This window comes from Grampus griseus (assembly GCF_964374135.1).
Source record: "Grampus griseus genome assembly, chromosome: X".
In the NCBI taxonomy this organism is placed as follows: domain Eukaryota; kingdom Metazoa; phylum Chordata; class Mammalia; order Artiodactyla; family Delphinidae; genus Grampus; species Grampus griseus.
The window spans coordinates 127962434-127980616 of NC_138999.1; the positions used below are offsets into that span (position 1 = coordinate 127962434).

Here is an 18183-nt window from a genome sequence, read left to right on the forward strand (position 1 = left end):
CATGCTAATATATTATATGTTATGTAAAATGTATAATATATACAATAGAATAGATATAACATACAACATATGTTAACATATATGTTATATATTTATACACACTCTACATAAAATATTAAAACATACGTAGGACATATAAGAACAAACTTGAAAACCTTACTGAGGAACATGACATAAGATTTAGGAAAATAAAGAGAAATACCATGAGCTTGATTGAAAAGATTTATATTGTAAAGTTATCAGTTTTCTCCAAATTTAATGCATAAATTTAATGCAGTTACAACCATGATATCGATGCTATTATTTTTCTTTCGTAACTTTATGAAACCATTCCAGAGTTTTGATAGAAGAGTAAATAAGCAATAATGAAATTATGGGGGGAGAGAAGTAGATATGATTGGGCGCAGAGGGTAAGAGGGTACTTGCCCCAGCCTATATTAGCAGGTGTGTTAGAGCTACACTGGTCTTAACAGTGTGTGGCTGACATAGGAGGAGATGGACTAGACCAGAAACGGAGCCAAGGATATATAAGAAGGGCATGGCAGGACTGGCACCTCAATCAGTGTGGCGTAGCTGTGGCTTCAGACTTGCTTTAGAGATGAATCTTCAGGGTGGCTCTCTGGTCAGTAGTGGGGGGTGAATCTTGAAGGCTGAGGGAATATTAACTGTCTATATCAAATATATGCTGGGGAGGGGAGGTTAATTAACATAGCTATTATAGGGGCTCAAGTCCCCTAAGCCACCCTTTCTCTCCAACCCAGATGGAGAAATGACGATGTTTTACAAACAGATTAAACAATTAGAAAAAATACAGCTAATCCCTAGCTTAAGTATTAAACCAAATTCAATTCTGGACAGATTAAAAATTGACATGTTAAGTAATGAAAACGTAGAAATGGTGGCATGAGTCATTTTTGGAAAAAAAATGTTGAGGGTGGAGAAGGCCTTTGCAAGCATGAAAGCAAAAGGAGAACATGGTCAAATGCCAAGGATGAGTGTACCAGTGAGGCCACAACAGCGTTGTTTCCAATGCAAAGAGAGCAATGGGAATTGGAATCAGAAAGAAGTGGGAAATCGGGAAGCTTTGGTTCAGTCATACGCTTTGTCAATGCAAGGGATGCCCACAAAGTCATGAGATCTTGTCAAGGGGAAAAAGCAGTGGAAGAAAGCACACAGAGGGATAAATCCCAAATACTAAAATGATTCTCACCAGGCGGTGGGATTATAGGTGATTTTTAACTTTCTATTTTATACACGTATGTTTGCCTTAACTTTTTTTTTTTTTTTTTTGTGGTACGCGGACCTCTCACTGCCGTGGCCTCTCCCGTTGTGGAGCACAGGCTCCGGACGCGCAGGCTCAGCGGCCATGGCTCACGGGCCCAGCCGCTCCGCGGCATGTGGGATCTTCCCGGACCGGGGCACGAACCCGCGTCCCCTGCATCGGCAGGCGGACTCTCAACCACTGCGCCACCAGGGAAGCCCTGCCTTAACGTTTTTATAATGTGCATACTATGACTTGTATAATCAGATAAAAACCAAAGTAAATCATAAACCAAATGATGTAGATTTGGATTTATAGAGTGAAAAACAGGACGGCGATATATACAAAGTTTAATAATGGCTTTGTCTGTGAGTGGTTCTTTCTAAAATTGCCGCAATGGGAGCATATTATTTTTATAATCAGAACTAAGAAAAATATGTACATTTTCTGGGCTAGATGGTAGGAAATGAGATGAGAGAGGCAAGAAGCCAGGGGTTGGGAAGGAGCCCAGAGTGGGGAGAGGCGGCCTCACCTGAACTTATCTTCTCCCACTGCTCCACACTGAGCTCCTGTCACCTCCTCGTGGCCTTAGTTCCACAAGGATCAGGTGACCGGCAGCACAAGACATGGAGCGCTGTGTTTGGAGGAGACAATTCCATACTGAAGCCAAGCGGTCGTGTAGCTTGAAACTGCGCCCTGAGGTGGGGAGGGGCATGGTGGAAGGTCCTATCTCTCACCACAACCAGGAAAGTGGATGAGAGACTCCTTTCATTTCCAGGAACCAATGGCCATGGGGACCTGGTGGAGAGGCGGTGCCGAGGTAGTTAATCAAATGTGACCAGCTAGATGAACTACATTCCCCGAGCAGCAGTCCAACGTGGACTAGCCTCTGGAAATCATAAAGCCTGTTTTAGGGCTTACAGGCTTTTCTTTTTTTAAAACCAAAACATTATTTAAAGAAAGGCCACCTCCCCAATATTCCTGATGACTCAGAGGACAATGGTGTGTGGGAAAACAGTGCCGTCAGCAAGTCTCAGTCAAAAGGTGATTCAGGAGAGCTGGCCTCAGAAGCAAGTTTACTTTAATTAATTTTACTTATATTTTCCTTTTTCTGTAAACACCAGAGAGATCTATGATAAAAATAAATGTCTGATGACGTCTAAAATAGCTCTCTCAGTAAGTACAAAATAAAAATTGTGTGTGCTAAGAAAGCATTGTATCGTGTCCTAATGGGCGGCATGGCTTAATTGCTAGCTCGTGCAATTGGTGTCATCTTAGATTTGATGGAATATGGTCTATATTGTGCCTATTTACTAATGCGCTGTCTTCCCTCGCTGTAACGTCTGTGAAGGTGAGGCCTTTAGTTGACTTGGGTCACTGCTGTGCCCTCAGCCTCCAGAACATACCTGTGCATAGTGAGTGCCCAATAAACATTTTCCGTAAACTTTGAACAGAGAATTCCAGGCAGAGTGAACAAGAGGTGCAAACATCCTGAGGCAGGAACAGGCTCCTGGTGCTCCTAGAATAGCAAAGAGGCCACTGTGGCTTGAGCAGCGTGTGGTCTGACCACCACAGTTGTCATTCGACCTCTAGGATCCTTCATCAGCGTCCTCTTCCCTAAAGTGTCTACTGAAGACAAGAGGCTGGTGGCTCGTGGCACCTCTGATTCCTGGTGAACATTCCTATCAAGTCAGTGGCTCCAGGAGGCTCAATCCCTTCTGAAAACATGATTCTGGCTCCCCAGCCCCAATCATCAGAGTCAGGGACAAGGAATGTATTTGGACTTGAATTTGGAGCCCTCAAGCATGGTTGTCGCAACTTGTGTGATCATGGTATCCAGAGAGGAAAGGCGTGTGCTTGCTGGGAACCATGATTGCAGTCACCATGCCCACAGTGTCCAGGAGAGGGCAGCAGGGAAAGTGAAGTGCACGGGGGCTGAGGGCCTTGGGAGCTTATCTGCTTAAGCATCTTTTCCTGACTTAGGCTGTGTGTGTGTGTGTGTGTGCGTGTGTGTATGTCGGGACAAAAGGAGCGTGTGGGTATGATGAGCTATATAATGGCCACCCAGCCCTGGCTTTGGTTCCTCAGCCCTAGACAACCTGGCTAGCCCAGATAACCCTGTTCAGACCCCTCAGGAGCCCTGTCCCAGGTCTTGAGATGCTTTTGCTGGCTCCTAGGCTTTCTGAGGACCTCACGTGCTGGCTCATGTTACAGTCCATCCTCTGGGAGTCCTCTGCTGGGGTGTATGTGTGTGAGAAAGGGGGAGGGCACTTGCCGAGCAGAAAGTCAAGATCAGAGCAGTGTTTCTGAAAGTGTGGCTCACCCGGGCCCCACATGCACATCACAGAGCCACCAGCACGCTGGATATTGGGTAAGCACGCAGACCTCGGGGTCCCCATCAGGCCTATTGTTTCTGTATGGGATACAGAGCAAGCCATGAGAATTGCCATGATTAAAAAGCATCCCAGAGGATTCTTGTGCATCATAGTCTTTGAGAAATACTGGTCTGGGGTTCTACCCCTAGTCAGGGCAGATGGCCAAAGGGAAAATGATTGGTCAGTGAAAGGGAGGAAATTCCACTACCAGGGCAGGAGTGCCAGGGACCTCTCAGCCACTGAGGGATATTTTCTTCCTCTTTACAGAAGGACCGACCTCTAATCTCAGGCAGCTCCTCAGCTGTCCTCAAGCCCCCAGGACCCGCAGACCCTGGCTCCCCAAGGAACACTCTGGGCCACATGGCGGGGAGTTCTCAGAGGCAGTGCGACACCAGCTGCTCTGATCCCCCTAGACCTGCAAGCTCAAGGTCAACAGCCTCTCTTCTTGTCCCACTTCCCCTGCCAGAGTTTGTCAGAATAGCATCAGGACTTGCTGGGACCGTTCCAAAGCCCAGGGTGAGGGTAGTGCTGGTAAAGGTAGCAGATTTCCAGGCTGGATGAAAGAAATCAACCCAGAAGCACCCACTGTGCCAGGCCATTCGCCCAAGACTAGTGTAATTTTGTACTTAACGTTGATTGAGACCCCTTGAACCAGGTGCTGTGCTAAAGTCCTGGCTTGCCCTGTCTCGTTCAGTCTTCACACGGATTTTTGAAACTGAGATCTATTATTATTCCCATTTTTCATATGAGAAACCTGAGGCCTGGAGAGGTAAATTCACTTGCCCAAGGCACCCAGTTAGCAAATAGAAAGGCTGACTTTGAACCTAGATGGTCTGACTCCAGCGCTTGTGCTCCTAGCCAGAAATGGTGGAAGACATGGGGATGCAGGAAGCTTAGAGATGTGTTGTGTGATCAAGGATGAGGTTGTGAGAAGATGCAAGATGAAGTGAGGGGCAGGCAGGGGTACTGAAGGGGATGTAAGTGGTCTAGAATAGGAGCTAGAGTAGGAGCTGGGAGAGGAGGAAGGGAGGGACAGCAGATGGAGTCCAGTCTGAGTGGGAGGATGGGTAGTATTGGAGTGGAGCTCAGGAGCAGATCATGAACCAGCTGACGGTTGGGGAATAGATGAGGGATGTCATCGGGGGCTGTTCTGAGGTCAAGGCCAGGAAGAAGGTGAAGGTCAGTGCTGGGGTTGGAGTGGGGAGACTCTGGGGGAGTGATTGAAGCTCTCTATTGCCACCATGAACTGGCCTGTGGTGAGAACCCCACCAGGCTGGGCTTAGAATCAGTATGAGGTAACAGTCAGTGTTCCTGTCCCCCTTCCCAGCTTTGCACCTCTACCAACTGCCTTGTTAGGTCTTCTCCATGTTTGCTAATTTATTGTCTCTCTCCTCCAACAAGAAAGGAAGCAGGGCAGAAACTTGGTCCATTTGATTCACCTTTATGTCACCAGCAGAAGGTAGAGTGCCTGGAACATAGCAGGTACTCAGTAAATGCTCAGGGGCAAGGCTCAGGGAAGGGATGACGGATTAGCACATGGGGTGTGGCTCTCGCTAGCGTGTAGGTTCAGGAGAGGTGACCTCCAGGACAAGTGAGTTTGAAGGAGGCGTGAGGCTCTGGGAAGAAGTGAAGCTCACAATGAGGTGCCCCTCAGGTTCACAGAGTCCAAGGAATGGAGTGAGGGGTCGGGGAGGAGGTAAGGCTCCAAAGGCTCTGGTCCAAGAGCTGCTTAAATATGTGCCTTCTCAGTGACTTCAACATCCACGTAGATGATTCCACTCCTTGGTCTCTCAGTCCATTGACCGATTCTCCACCAATGCTTTTCCCCTTCTCCCTACGTACCGCAGCCACTTACTCCTCTGGTCATATCCTAATACCTTGCCTTATCTGTCACCATCACCCCTGCGTAATCACCATTACATCCTGCTTTCCGAAAGTCAGCTCATTCCTTTTAGTACTACAAGAACTCCAACAATCCTCCAACTCCAACCACCCACAGGACCCTTCAACCAGTCCCACTGTTTTTTTGTTTGTTTTCACTGTCTTTCACCAGACCTTGACTCTATCTTTACCTTCCCTAATTACACAGCCCAAAATCCACGATCAATCATCATCATTTCTCTCTAGAGTCCACATGAAACTCCTATGTCCCACTGCCATTTCTTTGTACTCAGCTAGCAAAACTCAGCCCTGATAAAATCCAACTTTCCACCTACTCTGGGTCTGCATCCGCGATGTTGAACATGGCTGGAGAAAACCATGCAGACATGCTGAGTAATTTCACTTTAAATTAATGGCCATTAAACCTCAAGTGAGCCCTTAGCACAGCCCAGCAATCATGTTATATTTCCATAGAACATCCAGCCTCTCTATCTCCCAGAAGACCATTTCAAGCCTTCTCTCCTCAAACTGCTGACACCCCTCTCCCACCCTCACTCCCAGCTGGTAGCCTGGCTTCCTGTTTCACTGAGAGAATAGGAACCATCAGAAGAGAGCTGCTCTGAGCTCCGCCATCACCTCTCCCACCTACCCACATCCGGGCATCTCTCTCCTGCATCATCAATTTTTCCCTCTTTACTGGCTCGTTAGCACACACACGTTACTGTGGTGTAGTCTCTCCCATATTAAAAAAAAACGCTTTCATCTTGTCCCCACGTATCCCTACAACCACCACTCTCCCACTTCTCTGCTCTCCTTTACAGCACAACTCTTCAAGAGAACGGCCAGTCGTTACTCACTGGCATTTCTCTTTTCCCACTATGGCTTGAAAACATTCTCATCTGCCTTTGTGCCCCCATGTCTCCCTGGAAATTGCTCTTAAACATCACCAATAACCTCCATATTGCTAAGTACAATTCTTTGTCCTCCTCTTACTTGTCCAGACAATAGGACTTGAGGAGTTGATGACTCTCTCCTTCTTGATACACCTTCTTCAGTTGGCTTCACATTCTTCTGGTTTGCCCCTACCCCACTGATCACTCTTTCCCGGTCTCATTTGCTGGCTCCTTCTCAGCTATGACCCTTCTAAATGTTGGCCTGCCCAGGGTTTGGTTCTTGAGTTGCTTTTCTTTTTCTACAATCACTTGCTTGTTGATCTCATCCAATCTCATGACTTTGAATACGGATTAGACTCTAATTATTCTCCTATTATATCTCCAGCCCTGACCTTGCCCTTGAACTCCAGAGTCCTCTGTCCAACCTACTCCACTGCTGTCTTCCTTAATTCAGTTCATGTACCTCCATCCTTCTCGTTCCTCTGACCAAAATCCTGAGAGCTGTCCTTGACTCCTGGCTTTCTGTCATAGCCCAATACCAATCTGTCATCAAATTCTAGGGACTCTACCATCAGAATTGACCCAGAATCGGCCTACCTCTCACCACCTCCACTGCGTCACCACTGTCTCTCACCTGGATTACTTCAATAGTCCCTAAATAGTCTCCCTGCTTCCGTACTTGTCTGTTCACCTCACTCGAACAGTCCAAGTCATTACAAAGGCTTTAAGGCCCTGCATGATCGTTCACCACCCCCATCGTGGCCTCTCTGGCTTCATCCCCTACCGTCTTCCTCTCTCACTTGCCCCACGTCAGCACATTGGCCTCTTGGTTGACACGAGGACATGCGAAAGCCGTGGCATCAGGGCGGAGAGTGTTTACATGCAGTGGGCAGGGAAGACCCCACAGAGAAGATGGCATTTGAGCCAAGACCCTTCTGTATTTCATTTTCATCATCACCCAACATCCTGTATCTTTGACTTCTTTGCTTTTTTGTCTAACCTCCACGAGGGTAGGAATTGTTTGTTTTGTCGGCTTCTGTAATCCCAGGTCCTAGAACAGTACCTGGCACATAGTAGCACTGAACAAATACCTGATGTCTTAGTGTGGCTGCCACAACAGAGTCCCACAGGCTGGGTGGCTTAAAGAAGAGACATTTATTTTCTCACAGATCTGAAGGCCGGAAGTCTGAGGTCAAGGTGTCATCAGGGTTGGTTTATTCAGAGGCCTTACTTCTTGGCTTGTCGATGGCCGCCTTCTCCCTGTGTCCTCACATGCTCTCCCTCTGTGTATGTCTGTGTCCTAATCATCTCTTCCTATAAGGACACCAGTCAGATTGGAGTAGGAGCCACACGAATGACGTCACTTTACCTTAATTACCTCTGTAAGGTTCCTGTCTCCAAATACGGACACATTCTGAGGGGATTAGAACTTCAACATATGAGTTTGGGGGGATGCAACTCAGTCCAGAATACTTGCTTGATTTGTTGATCAGTGTACAGAGATGGATTAAGACTCTTCTGGAGTAAGGACCAGTGTTCAGACTCAGGAATGGGGTGAAGGTCAGTGAGGACATAAGAGGATGGGGGTCAACAGGGCTTATAGGAGGGTTCAATCCTGGGCTGGACGATGGTAGGGTAGAGAGTGAGGCGCCAGGATTGAATGAGGCTGGAAGAGGGTACTTCTCTCAGTCAAAGGGAGAGGCCACGTGGAGGAATTTGATGGAGTCAGTGCACTTGAGGGGTGAGGACAGGAGAGACTGGCCAATGTCGGCAGAAAGCAGGAGGGGAGGAGTCAAAGAGTTGCAGCCTTCCCCAGCCAGTCCTTGGGAGTGCCTGTAGCCATCTTGAGGGGTGGCAGAAAACCCTCTAAGGGAGCCAAAATCTGGAGGAAGCCAGGACTCAGGCTCCCCACAGGGAGGATTCAGGGGCCAGAGCTGCTGGTGGTGTTGGGAACAATATCTTGGTGGTAAGTTGAAGGCTGACCGCCACTCCAGCTTCTCATAGAAGCCCAGCCTCTCCTGCCTCAGCTCTGCAAGCGTCTACTAAAGCCTGCTGTGGACGAGGCTCTCTGTTGGATGCTAGGGACACTCGAAGAGGCAAGGTCCCCGGCCTCGAGATAGAAGAGGCAAGTGTGCAACACAAGTGAGAAACCAAATGAACACAACGCAGCTGGAGGCAGGCAAAATCCAGCATGCGTCACGCTCATACTTAAGCACCAGGAACACTTGACGTGACTGTCCCATTTGCGCTCTTCCTCGCGTTTGAGGCAGGTACTATTATCATCACTCCTATTTGACAGATGAGGAAACTGAGATGCAGACAGGTTAAGCCACTTGCTGAGTATCAGAGAGCTGATCTGGGGTACCGCCAAGAGTTGAAGCAGGCAGTGTGCTGCAGAGGCACTGCTATTGTTCCTTCCTGCCCTTGGCATCCACAGAAGCCCGCACGTTTATAGTCTCTGCCGACAGAGAGCTGAGAATAGAACAGTCAACACAGGTGGGGGTGGAGAATCCCACAAGACCTCAAGAGTAGAGATGACATCTGAGATGTCATTTGGGAAGAATGAATACAAACGCACAGAGGCTGACGGTGGGAGGAAAGGCATCCTGGGCAGAGAGGGAACTAGAATTAGACTGGCTTTGCTGGAGCCAGAAGCTTAGCTGGGGATGCCAGAAGGCGGTGGAATCCATGGACCCTCACCTCACCCTGAAAGCTACATAAAGTCATCTGTGAACACAGCGGATGTTAAGATCAGGATGGGACAGGGTGGTGGACTAGGAGACCCAGGAAGTCAGTTCCTGAAGAGCCTCAGACCATTTCCCCCACCAATCAGGGCCCAGGATCTCACCCTCTGATCTGAGGGTGCTTTGAAAAGATACATAGCCCTTTGGGCCCCAAAGGAGCTCCATTCTCAATCCCAGGTGAACTTGATTTTTTCTGTGGAAGCCCACCCCACAGGCCAGGGGTCCGGCCCTGCTGCCTTCTTCATTGGGGAGGGTTCAGATGGTCTGTGCTGGGCAAAGAAGGCTCCTGCCGCCTTGGAAGAGCAAGCAAGCCAGGGGAGGACTCTGCGAACAGGAGGCAGGGGTGGAGAGGAAAGCACCACTGGGAGTGGGGAAAGGGGAGGAAGATGGGGAGCTGGGCCCTGGCCAAGGCTGCTTTCTGCCAGCCCAGAGCTGAACTGGAAGCTGCTGGGGTGATGGAAGCTTTCCCTCCCTATTTTCACCAAACCAAGGGTGGTGGGCAAGTTGCTATTTCTCTGCCTGGAATGGGGGGTGGAGGTAGTTCGGGTGACGCCTTCCAGGCTCATTCTGCCCCAAAACACCAAATTAGGGAGGTGGGCTTGTCAACTCCCATGCTGGGCTGGGCTCCAGAAGCGCAGAGAACAAAAAGAGCCCCGAAAACCCAGCAGGCCGCACAGGGCCCCTCGTGGGAGGCTTTGGCAGACCGAGACCCTGAGCTCCCCTGGAACCGTCCTGCCCTCTCTTAGCAGTCCACCTCTTCCCGCGGTTCTCCCACGACTAGTGTCATCCTTCTGCTACCAGCGTCTTGTCCTGTCATGCTGAACCTCCCACATCGCGGCCTCCTGAGGGCCCCACCCCCACCCAGCGCTCCCCTTGCAGGCCCAGAAGATTCCATCCTCTCCCATTTCTACGCGTCAAGAGTTTCCCAAGCCCATTTCTTCCACTACTTCGCTGCAGCCCCGCGAGGGCGGCAGGATGCTCCCCATTTCCCAGATTTGACCAGAGAAAAGACTGCCGTCCTGGGACAGGGTCGGGGGGAGGTAAGTGACGAAGCCAAGGTCACCCAGTCATTGGCTGAACGCGGCCTCGACCCGGCCCTTCTTCTGCAGGCCCGCTGGCACGCTGACGAGGAAGGCCCGGGCTGCGGGCCCCCGCCCCTCTTTTCTCGGCTGGTAGTCGGGGGCGGGCCCGCCGGAATGACAGGTGAGCCGGGGTGGGGGACAGTTGGGGGGGTTGGGCTGCGCGGGGACGCCTGGCGCGCTGGCTTTGGGTGCGGCTGCCCGAGCCCGCTGCAGCGCCGGGCTTCCGAGGGCCCACGCCCGGGGGCACGACGGGGCCCGCGCCTTCGGCCGAGGGTCCCGGGATCGCCCCGGGCCCGCCGGCCAGGCCCCGCCCCCCGGCGGCAAGGGCGGGGGCAGGGGCGGCGCTGGCGGAGTGGGGCGCGGGCGCGCGGTGCTCGGTGCGCGCCACCGCCCCTCCGGCCCAGCTCGCCGGCCCGCCCTCCCTACCCCCTCGGCCCGCTCTCGTCGCCCCCTACTCCTTCTACTCTCCTCGGCCCGGCGGCCCGGCGCGCGGTGCGGCGCGACGATCGCGGCCTGGCGCCCGGGGCGCGGTGGTCGTGGCGCTCGAGGGTGGCGCGCAAGGCGCGGGGCGCGAGGCCAGACCTGGCGCGGCGGGGTGTGGGGGGCGGGCAGCGGCGGAGCCCCCAGAGGAGAGCAGGGCCAGGGGGGTACCGAGGTATGGGTAGGGCCTGGGCGTCCGGCTGCGAGGGGCGGGAGCTCCAGGCGCATTTCGGCCCTGGCCGGGCTGAGCCACGGGGCGCCCGGGGCGGTGGGAGGGCAGCGGGGCGGGGAGGGAGGGTGGGAGGAGACGGCTGGGCCGGGCCGGGGGGCTTGGCCGACGGGGAGCAGGTGGGCGGGGACAGGGGCCCTGCTGGAAGAGGCGCAGCAGCGAGGTGGCGGGCTGCGTGCGCAAACAGGGCTGCCGCCTCCTGGGCCCGGAGAACGGTGAGGCCGCTGGGGTTGGGCGCCCCAGCCCCGAGGGCACGGTGCCGCGTCCAGGGCCACTGAGCTGGGCGCTGGGCCCTGTTGGGGGAGGATCTGGAGGCCCGGTCGGGCCAGGGCGCTGGGGGTTCACCAGCAGACCCAGTTGCTGGGCCAGAAGCAGGAGTTCTTGGGCAGGGCTCTGGTGGCGGGCACTGGTGGCGGGCACTGGTGGCGGGCGACGGTGGGCGAGCACGGGCACTTTCAGGGCTGGCATGAGTGGAAGGGGGACGAGGAGGGCCCAGAGTTTGAGTTGGAGCGTAATTTGGGAGTACCGTGTCATCGGGTGGGTTGATGAGTCATGAGATTTGGAGATCACAGAAGCCTTTCCTAGTGATCAGTTCTGAGTGAGGGAAATGAAAAGGGCTGGGATTTGGAGAAACGTTTCTGAGGCCACGTCTTGGGACACTAGATGCTCAGATGGCTGCCAGTCCCCATGCGAGGGACTTTGGGAGTGATGTCCCAGAGTGGTGGGACGGGTCAGCTGCAGCCTGGCGGGGGTGGGGGTGGGGGTTAAGGAAGGTCTTTGTGGTGGCCAGTCCCTGCCTTCCTTCCTTTCCAGGCCGTCAGGATTCAGCTGTGTTCCTGTGGGGAGTGGGTTAAAAATTCCTCCGGCCTCCACTCAGCCTTACAGTATCCACCAGGGGCAGGAGGGACATATACATGCGTGACTGCAGCAGTATTCTCTGTCGTGGAGCCCTCGCGCTTCCTCACTGTTGCCATAGTAACGGCCTATTGATGGTGTATTTATAGGGGAAGAAGCAGGCGCTAAATTTTGGGGAAGGAGGGGGAGGAGGCCTTAGGGCAGCAGCAGTAGTGAGGGTGGCCACAGAATTGTTAATGGAGTGGGCCATGCCTGGGAGCTGTTTGGAGGAGTTCCTGGCATGTCTGAAGCTTAAAAATGAACTAATGACTTATGCAGGTGTCAGGATAACACAGTCTGGCCTATGATACGTGTGGGTGTGCATGCACCACAGTCGGGTGTGTTTGGGATAAGACATAGCTATAGGGAAGCTGTTACGTAATTTCTCCACAGAAAAAATCTAAATGCAGTTCTCATCGATAAGCAATGACACATGTATTTTTCTGTCATCACTTAGTATTAAAGCCTTTGCTCATTCTTTTCAAACCCTGACACAACAGCTCCATTTTTCTTCAATCAAAAACCTTGCTGTCAGGCATGCCACACCCACCCCCTAGACACGTGACTGGCATTGGCCTTAGGGGAACCTCAGAGATCCATAATTGAAGCAGGATTTTGAGATAATATTACATCTTCTCTCTCATAAACAAACACTTGGGGTCAACTTTTCTCACAATGGCAGGCCCATCTGTTGACAAATTCCCACGCTGATAGTTTCGGGTGGGATAGTTGTGGGGTGCAAAAGAGAAAGGCTCCCTTAACACAGTGTTTCCATAGACAGATGTTACGTTTGCTAGTTTTCCTTGAGTTTTAATTTTATTTATGATTACTATTCTGCCTGTTTGCCAAAAGGATTAGAGGGTATAGTTTAAATATACATAAGATTGAAAGCATAAGTAGAAAAGTGGATACTGTGTCACAGGGGCGAACGCATAAGTGTTTAACAGCTGGGCTTCCAGGGCGCCTGTCCTTCACGGTTAATGTTAATACTGAACTTCCTGGCAGCCTAGGCAAAAAGGGTTACACCGTTCCTGTGTCTTACATCCAGTTAGTCATAAAACCAGAGCTTCTGCTTGGGAGGGGAGCAGTGGGGTGATTGCTCCCAGATGTGGACGGCTTGGCCAGTGCTCTGGAATATGTGCATGAGTGGGAGTGTACGTTGCTGCCGTGTTGTTTAATGCAAAGAGAAGAGAGATGAGTCTGTTTCAGGAGATCCTTGCCACCCTGTCTGTGGAAGATGAACACAGCGGGTCATCTGGGCTTGGGCCATGACTTTGGAGATGGTTGTTGTTGCCCCTTGTCTCTGAGGTCTTTTCCAGCTCAAAAGTGCAGAGATTCATCGAGGAGAGTGAGGAAGGCGGAACCTCAGCCTGTAGGAGTTTTTCTTTTTTGAAAAGAAACCCTCAACCCTTAGGTCTAGACTCTGAGTGTGTTCTTGGAAAAGGATGAGAGCGGCAGGGCTGTAAGTGGCTGCGCAGAGGATGATGTGCTCCATGGGGCGCTGCTTTGCCCTTTGACCCGGCCAGTGTGGGTGGGAGTCACATCCCAGGACCAAGAGGGTGCCCTGTAGGTTTCGGGGTGTGATTTCACCATGACTCTGCTTTTCTCCTTTGTCAGGGAAGTGAGACACTGGATCTGAGGGAGCGCCATGGCAGGTGAGTTTTTCCGGGCCCAGGCTGGCGGGGAGAAGAGCCATGCCTAGGGGCTCATGGGAAAGGGGCAAGTCTAACTATCAAGTCCTTTCCAGCTTTCCTCTCCCTGGGGGTTTTCCTGTGGCCCCTGTCCAGTTGGCTGGCTCACATCTTTACCCTCTCAACTCTTTGACTCCCTTCTGGAGCACGTGCTCCCTTGGAGATGCGCAGCTCCCCAGGCCACTCTGAGAGAAACTAATATGGCAGGCCATGGAGCCTGGGGAGGGGTGCCTGCCTGGGCACCAAGAGGGGCTGCTTGACAGGAGGACTAGGAAGTCCCACCTCGAGGGGAGTACCAGGAGCAGATGTCACCTCTTCTTTCATCCTCTAAAGTCTCAGCTCAGGCTCATGGGGGTGCCAGTCGGCTCAGCTGGAGCTGGGGTTCCCCTTGAGAATAAGTAGATACGGTTCCCACTCCATGACATTTCTGATGGATGCATCTGTGCCCAGTCTCCAAAAGCCTAGATTCTCCATCTAGACCCTGCTACCCCGCTTCCCAGAGGCGTTCTCCGGTTCACATGCATCCAGCCTTCCGATCTACCGCAGCCTGGGTTTGTACCAGACTGTCTGGGGCAAGACTATCGATGCCAGGCCACCTGACGGCACAGGTGTCCATTCAGGTGGAGGGACACCACCCTGGCAGCGTCTTCTGGGGCTCTTTGGTGTTGGCTACAGCGTCAGCCTCAAAGGGGAATACATTCTTATGATAAGGGCCCTGATTGTCTCTTTTTGAGGCAAGGCAGAAGATACTAGGTACTTTTTCACCGAAACACTCAAAATCTGTCATGTCCATGGTTCCCATGCAACATGCACTTCACTCTCAGAAGGGCCCCATTCTCCTCCAGAGTCTTGTCGGGTCCATGGTATTCTAGGCAGATACACTGTGGCGTCACAGAAAGTCAGCCCTTCCATCCCTTTTACGTGTCTGGGGTGGTGTCCTGCCTGCTGGCTCTGTCTTGCTTCCCTCCGTAATGGTGCCCCTGTGCCTGGGCTGAGTCTGGTCGGCAGGAGCCTCTGGGCCCCTCCCCATTCCAGACCTCAGTGTGACTCTCTCCTCAGTGTTTCTGGAGGCCAAGAATGCCCATTCGGTCCTGAAACGGTTCCCTCGTGCCAATGAATTCCTGGAGGAGCTGCGCCAGGGGACCATCGAGCGGGAGTGCATGGAGGAGATCTGCAGCTACGAGGAGGTCAAGGAGGTGTTTGAGGACAAGGAGAAAACGGCATGTACCACCCTGGGGCTGGGTGCCGGGAGCACAGATATAGCCTCAGGATTAAGCAGAGTGGGCCCTGGGGATCTCAGACGAATTGGAAGCAATGAAGGGAATCCAGCCGAGTCCAGGCCAGGGCCACTGGGACCACAGAAGAACAGATCACCTGTCCTTAGAGTCCCATCTGCCTGACTCTGGGGGGCTCCTGACTTGTGAGTGGTGTCCTTTGTCCTCGGGGCATTCCACAGCCTCTTTGATGGCTCTCAGAGGCTAGTGAGACAGGGCGGGGCGGGGGCAGCCGCAGACCCCGCTGAACGTAAACCCAGACCTGCTGAAGGGCTCTGAGCTCCATCTGGGATCCGAGCGCTTACGTGTAAGTGTCAGCCGCCTTCCTCCTTCGTTTGCAGATGGAGTTCTGGAAAGGGTACCCGAATGCAGTCTATTCAGTCCGAGACCCTGCGCAGAGCTCAGATGCCATGTACGTGGTGGTGCCCCTTCTGGGGGTGGCGTTGCTGATCGTCATTGCCTTGTTCATCATCTGGCGGTGTCAGCTGCAGAAGGCCACCCGTCATCACCCCTCATATGCTCAGAACCGGTACTTAGCGAGTCGCGCGGGGCACAGCCTGCCCCGGGTCATGGTCTACCGGGGCACCGTGCACAGCCAGGGGGAGGCCTCTGGGCACCGGGAGGCAGGGAGCCCCCCGCAGGTGGTGCTGGGGCCTAGTCGCGGGGGTAGAACCACGGTCCGCCTCGAGAGCACCCTCTACCTTCCCGAGCTGTCCCTCTCCAGGCTGTCCAGTGCCACCCCTCCCCCGTCCTATGAGGAGGTGACTGCTCCCCAGGAGAGCAGCAGCGAGGAAGCGAGCGTCTCTTACAGTGACCCGCCCCCAAAGTATGAGGAGATAGTGGCCGCCAACCCTGACTCAGACAAGTAGTAGGACTCGTGTCCTGTCCAGTGTGAAAGTCTCGTTCAGGGGCCTCCTGTTTTCTTTTTAACTTTTTTAAGACTGTGCCACCACAAAACAGCCTTAGCCTCCTTGTTGCCAAATAATTTCCTATCCGTGTATTTGTAGGAAGTCGGTTGTCAAAGACAGGTGGAGGGGGTAGGGATCATAAGCATATATATCACCTCTGAGGAGAGCCGCAGGCCAGAGAGCCCAGCTCCTCCAGAAGCCCTCACGCCCCTGCCATCCTGTCCTCCTGTCAGGGACTGGCTTCTCTTATGCCAAAGGAATCACCCTGTTGAATTGATTGTGGCCAGAACGTCCACAGGCTCGGGCCCGGGGGCCACGCAGCTGGCCAAAGACCTGTTTGTCTGAAGCCTCGCCACAGAGATGAGGGAGAGAAGCCAGCCCTTCAGCGCCCTTTTCCCTCACTAGCCCTGTGCTTTCTGTCCTTGCTCACGTTTGGCAAGGACAAGGACAGAACAGAAACGAAAAGAGTAATAACGCAACGAGACACAATAAAACAAAACGATATCACCTGGGCCACTCATAGGGGTTCAAGGGAAATCAGTCACGCAGGTCATCTGTGACACTCCCCTCCCCCGACACTCACCCCACACTCCCGACCAGGTTCAAAGGAGTGTCTGGAGTCACCTGGAAGGATGACGGGGTGCGTGAAGGACGAGGGACAGGGCCTGGCCGACAGAGCTGCCTCCTTCAGACTGGGGACGTTGCCATCTGGAGGGCAGCTCTGATCCTACTGTGCTTGGCCTCCCCTAGACCCTGGCTCTCCAGGCACGTGTACCAGCTGTGCTAAAGCCGCTACCCATTGGCACGAGCCCTATCAGAGCCTCGGGAAAACGGACGCTGCTGACCCTGCCTGTGGAGCCCATGGCCTTTGAACGGGCGGGGTCCAGGCTAGGGCAGAGAGCTGAAGTTTTCTCCTTGTGAGGTTGGCCCGTAGGATGATTAAACCCACAAACTGGGCTTCCTCGGCACTGTGCTCTCTGGCTGTGAACTTTTAGGCTACTGCCCTTTTCGTGAGTGGGTGTGTTGAGATGAACTTGAATTTCAGATGGCTGATTTCTTCTTAATGATGGGGCCCACCTGGGGAGAAGATCCAAAAGTGTCCCTTTTTAGAAATTTCTCTGTGGGGGAGATGGGGAAGCTCGTGACCTGGGGTTGACGGCCCATCAATGATTTGCTCTGTCATTAGCAGATGCTGGTCCACTGTTAGTAACCCCTTTCTGTGGCCCAGGAGCTGCCCACCTCTCCATTTCAGTGAGGCTTCGGGCCGCAGCGGGGCAGAGGTGACCCGCCCTTTAACTGTCAGTGACCGCGCAAGAGACACTGTCAACACTGCCTCCCTACCCTTCCATCTTCATCCTCCTGGCCTCAGCACCAAACCGTTTTTCCTCTGTGGTGCTTTAAAAAATGTAGCAAATTTTTGTGGGGCCCCAAAGAGTGCACAGCCAGGGTCTATTGGCAACCACAGCAGTTTAAAACCCACTGAGAAGACAAGCTTCTCTCTGTCTAAACCGCTCTCCAAGGCAGGCCTCAGGCCTCGTTCTTTGAATGCGGCCCTGCCTAGAGGCCACAGATGACTTCTGGAGGCCCCTCCAGTCCTGGGCACTCACCCAGGAACACGCTTCAAACGAGGAGGCTTAGTGTTCTTACCCCAGCGAGGCCACCAGCTTGGACAACACAACCCTGTGGCCGGGGTTTTCCATCCTTACCCCTACCTCACAGGCCTCCTGGAGGCTGACTGAGCTAATGCCTGTGTAGTGCTTGAGACACCGGGAAGCCAGTGCAGTTTGCCCTTAGGAAGGTTCTTCTAGAAATATGTAGGTTATAAGGGACCAGTTCTAGTGGAGGCCTTTGTAGGACTCTGAAGTCAAGTCTCAACCTGGGGAGTCAGTCTCCTGCGAGTTGGACCGTTCCGCACCCCTGCTTCCCTTCCGCGAGAGCTCCCTGATGCCAGAGGTGCTGACCAGGTGGCATTCCACCTTTCCTTCCTTCCTCTTTTCCTCCCTCTGGGCCTCCAGCACCGCACTCCTGCCCTTTCTCACGAAGGCATTTGGGGCCTAGAAAGCCCCTGCTTTGTCCATGAGGGATGCTGGGGTCCATCCTATTCAGCCATGTTGGAGGACCCGGGGCAGCCTGAGGCTCCGGGGCCGGTCCCTGCCATCCCAGCCTTTCCTCGGGGGCCGTGCCTGCGTGTGACCCGGGAGCACGGGAGAGAGCCAGGCGTGGGCCCCACTCACCAGAGCCAGAGGGAGGTTGCCCGGGACTGCCTGTTCCCTTTGGCCCCCGTCGAGCCCCTCCCTGCTGAGCTGCTTGCTGTTTGCAGCTGGCTGGAGGTGGGAGCGGGTGGGATGCAGGAGCCCGGCCCGTTGGAGGGCGGCCTGCATCCTGCAGGCGCCGAGCTCTCCGGTCCAGGTGCTTTGCAGCGTTCTTCCACGTGGGGTTGCCACCGTGGTCTCTGGGACGTTTTTCGCAGT

At 53.4% G+C, this 18183-nt stretch overlaps 1 protein-coding gene across 1 annotated transcript; it reads left to right on the plus strand.

Annotated features, from left to right (window-relative positions):
* Window positions 1–11040: 11040 nt before the first annotated feature.
* On the plus strand, window positions 11041–15673 carry PRRG3 (proline rich and Gla domain 3; the record flags this gene model as incomplete). The annotated part of the gene is made up of 4 exons (XM_082680992.1): window positions 11041–11160; window positions 13457–13494; window positions 14590–14750; window positions 15146–15673. The coding sequence occupies exons 2-4, from the start codon at window positions 13488–13490 to the stop codon at window positions 15671–15673; spliced, it is 696 nt and encodes a 231-aa protein (XP_082537118.1). The 5' UTR covers window positions 11041–11160; window positions 13457–13487.
* Window positions 15674–18183: the final 2510 nt, after the last annotated feature.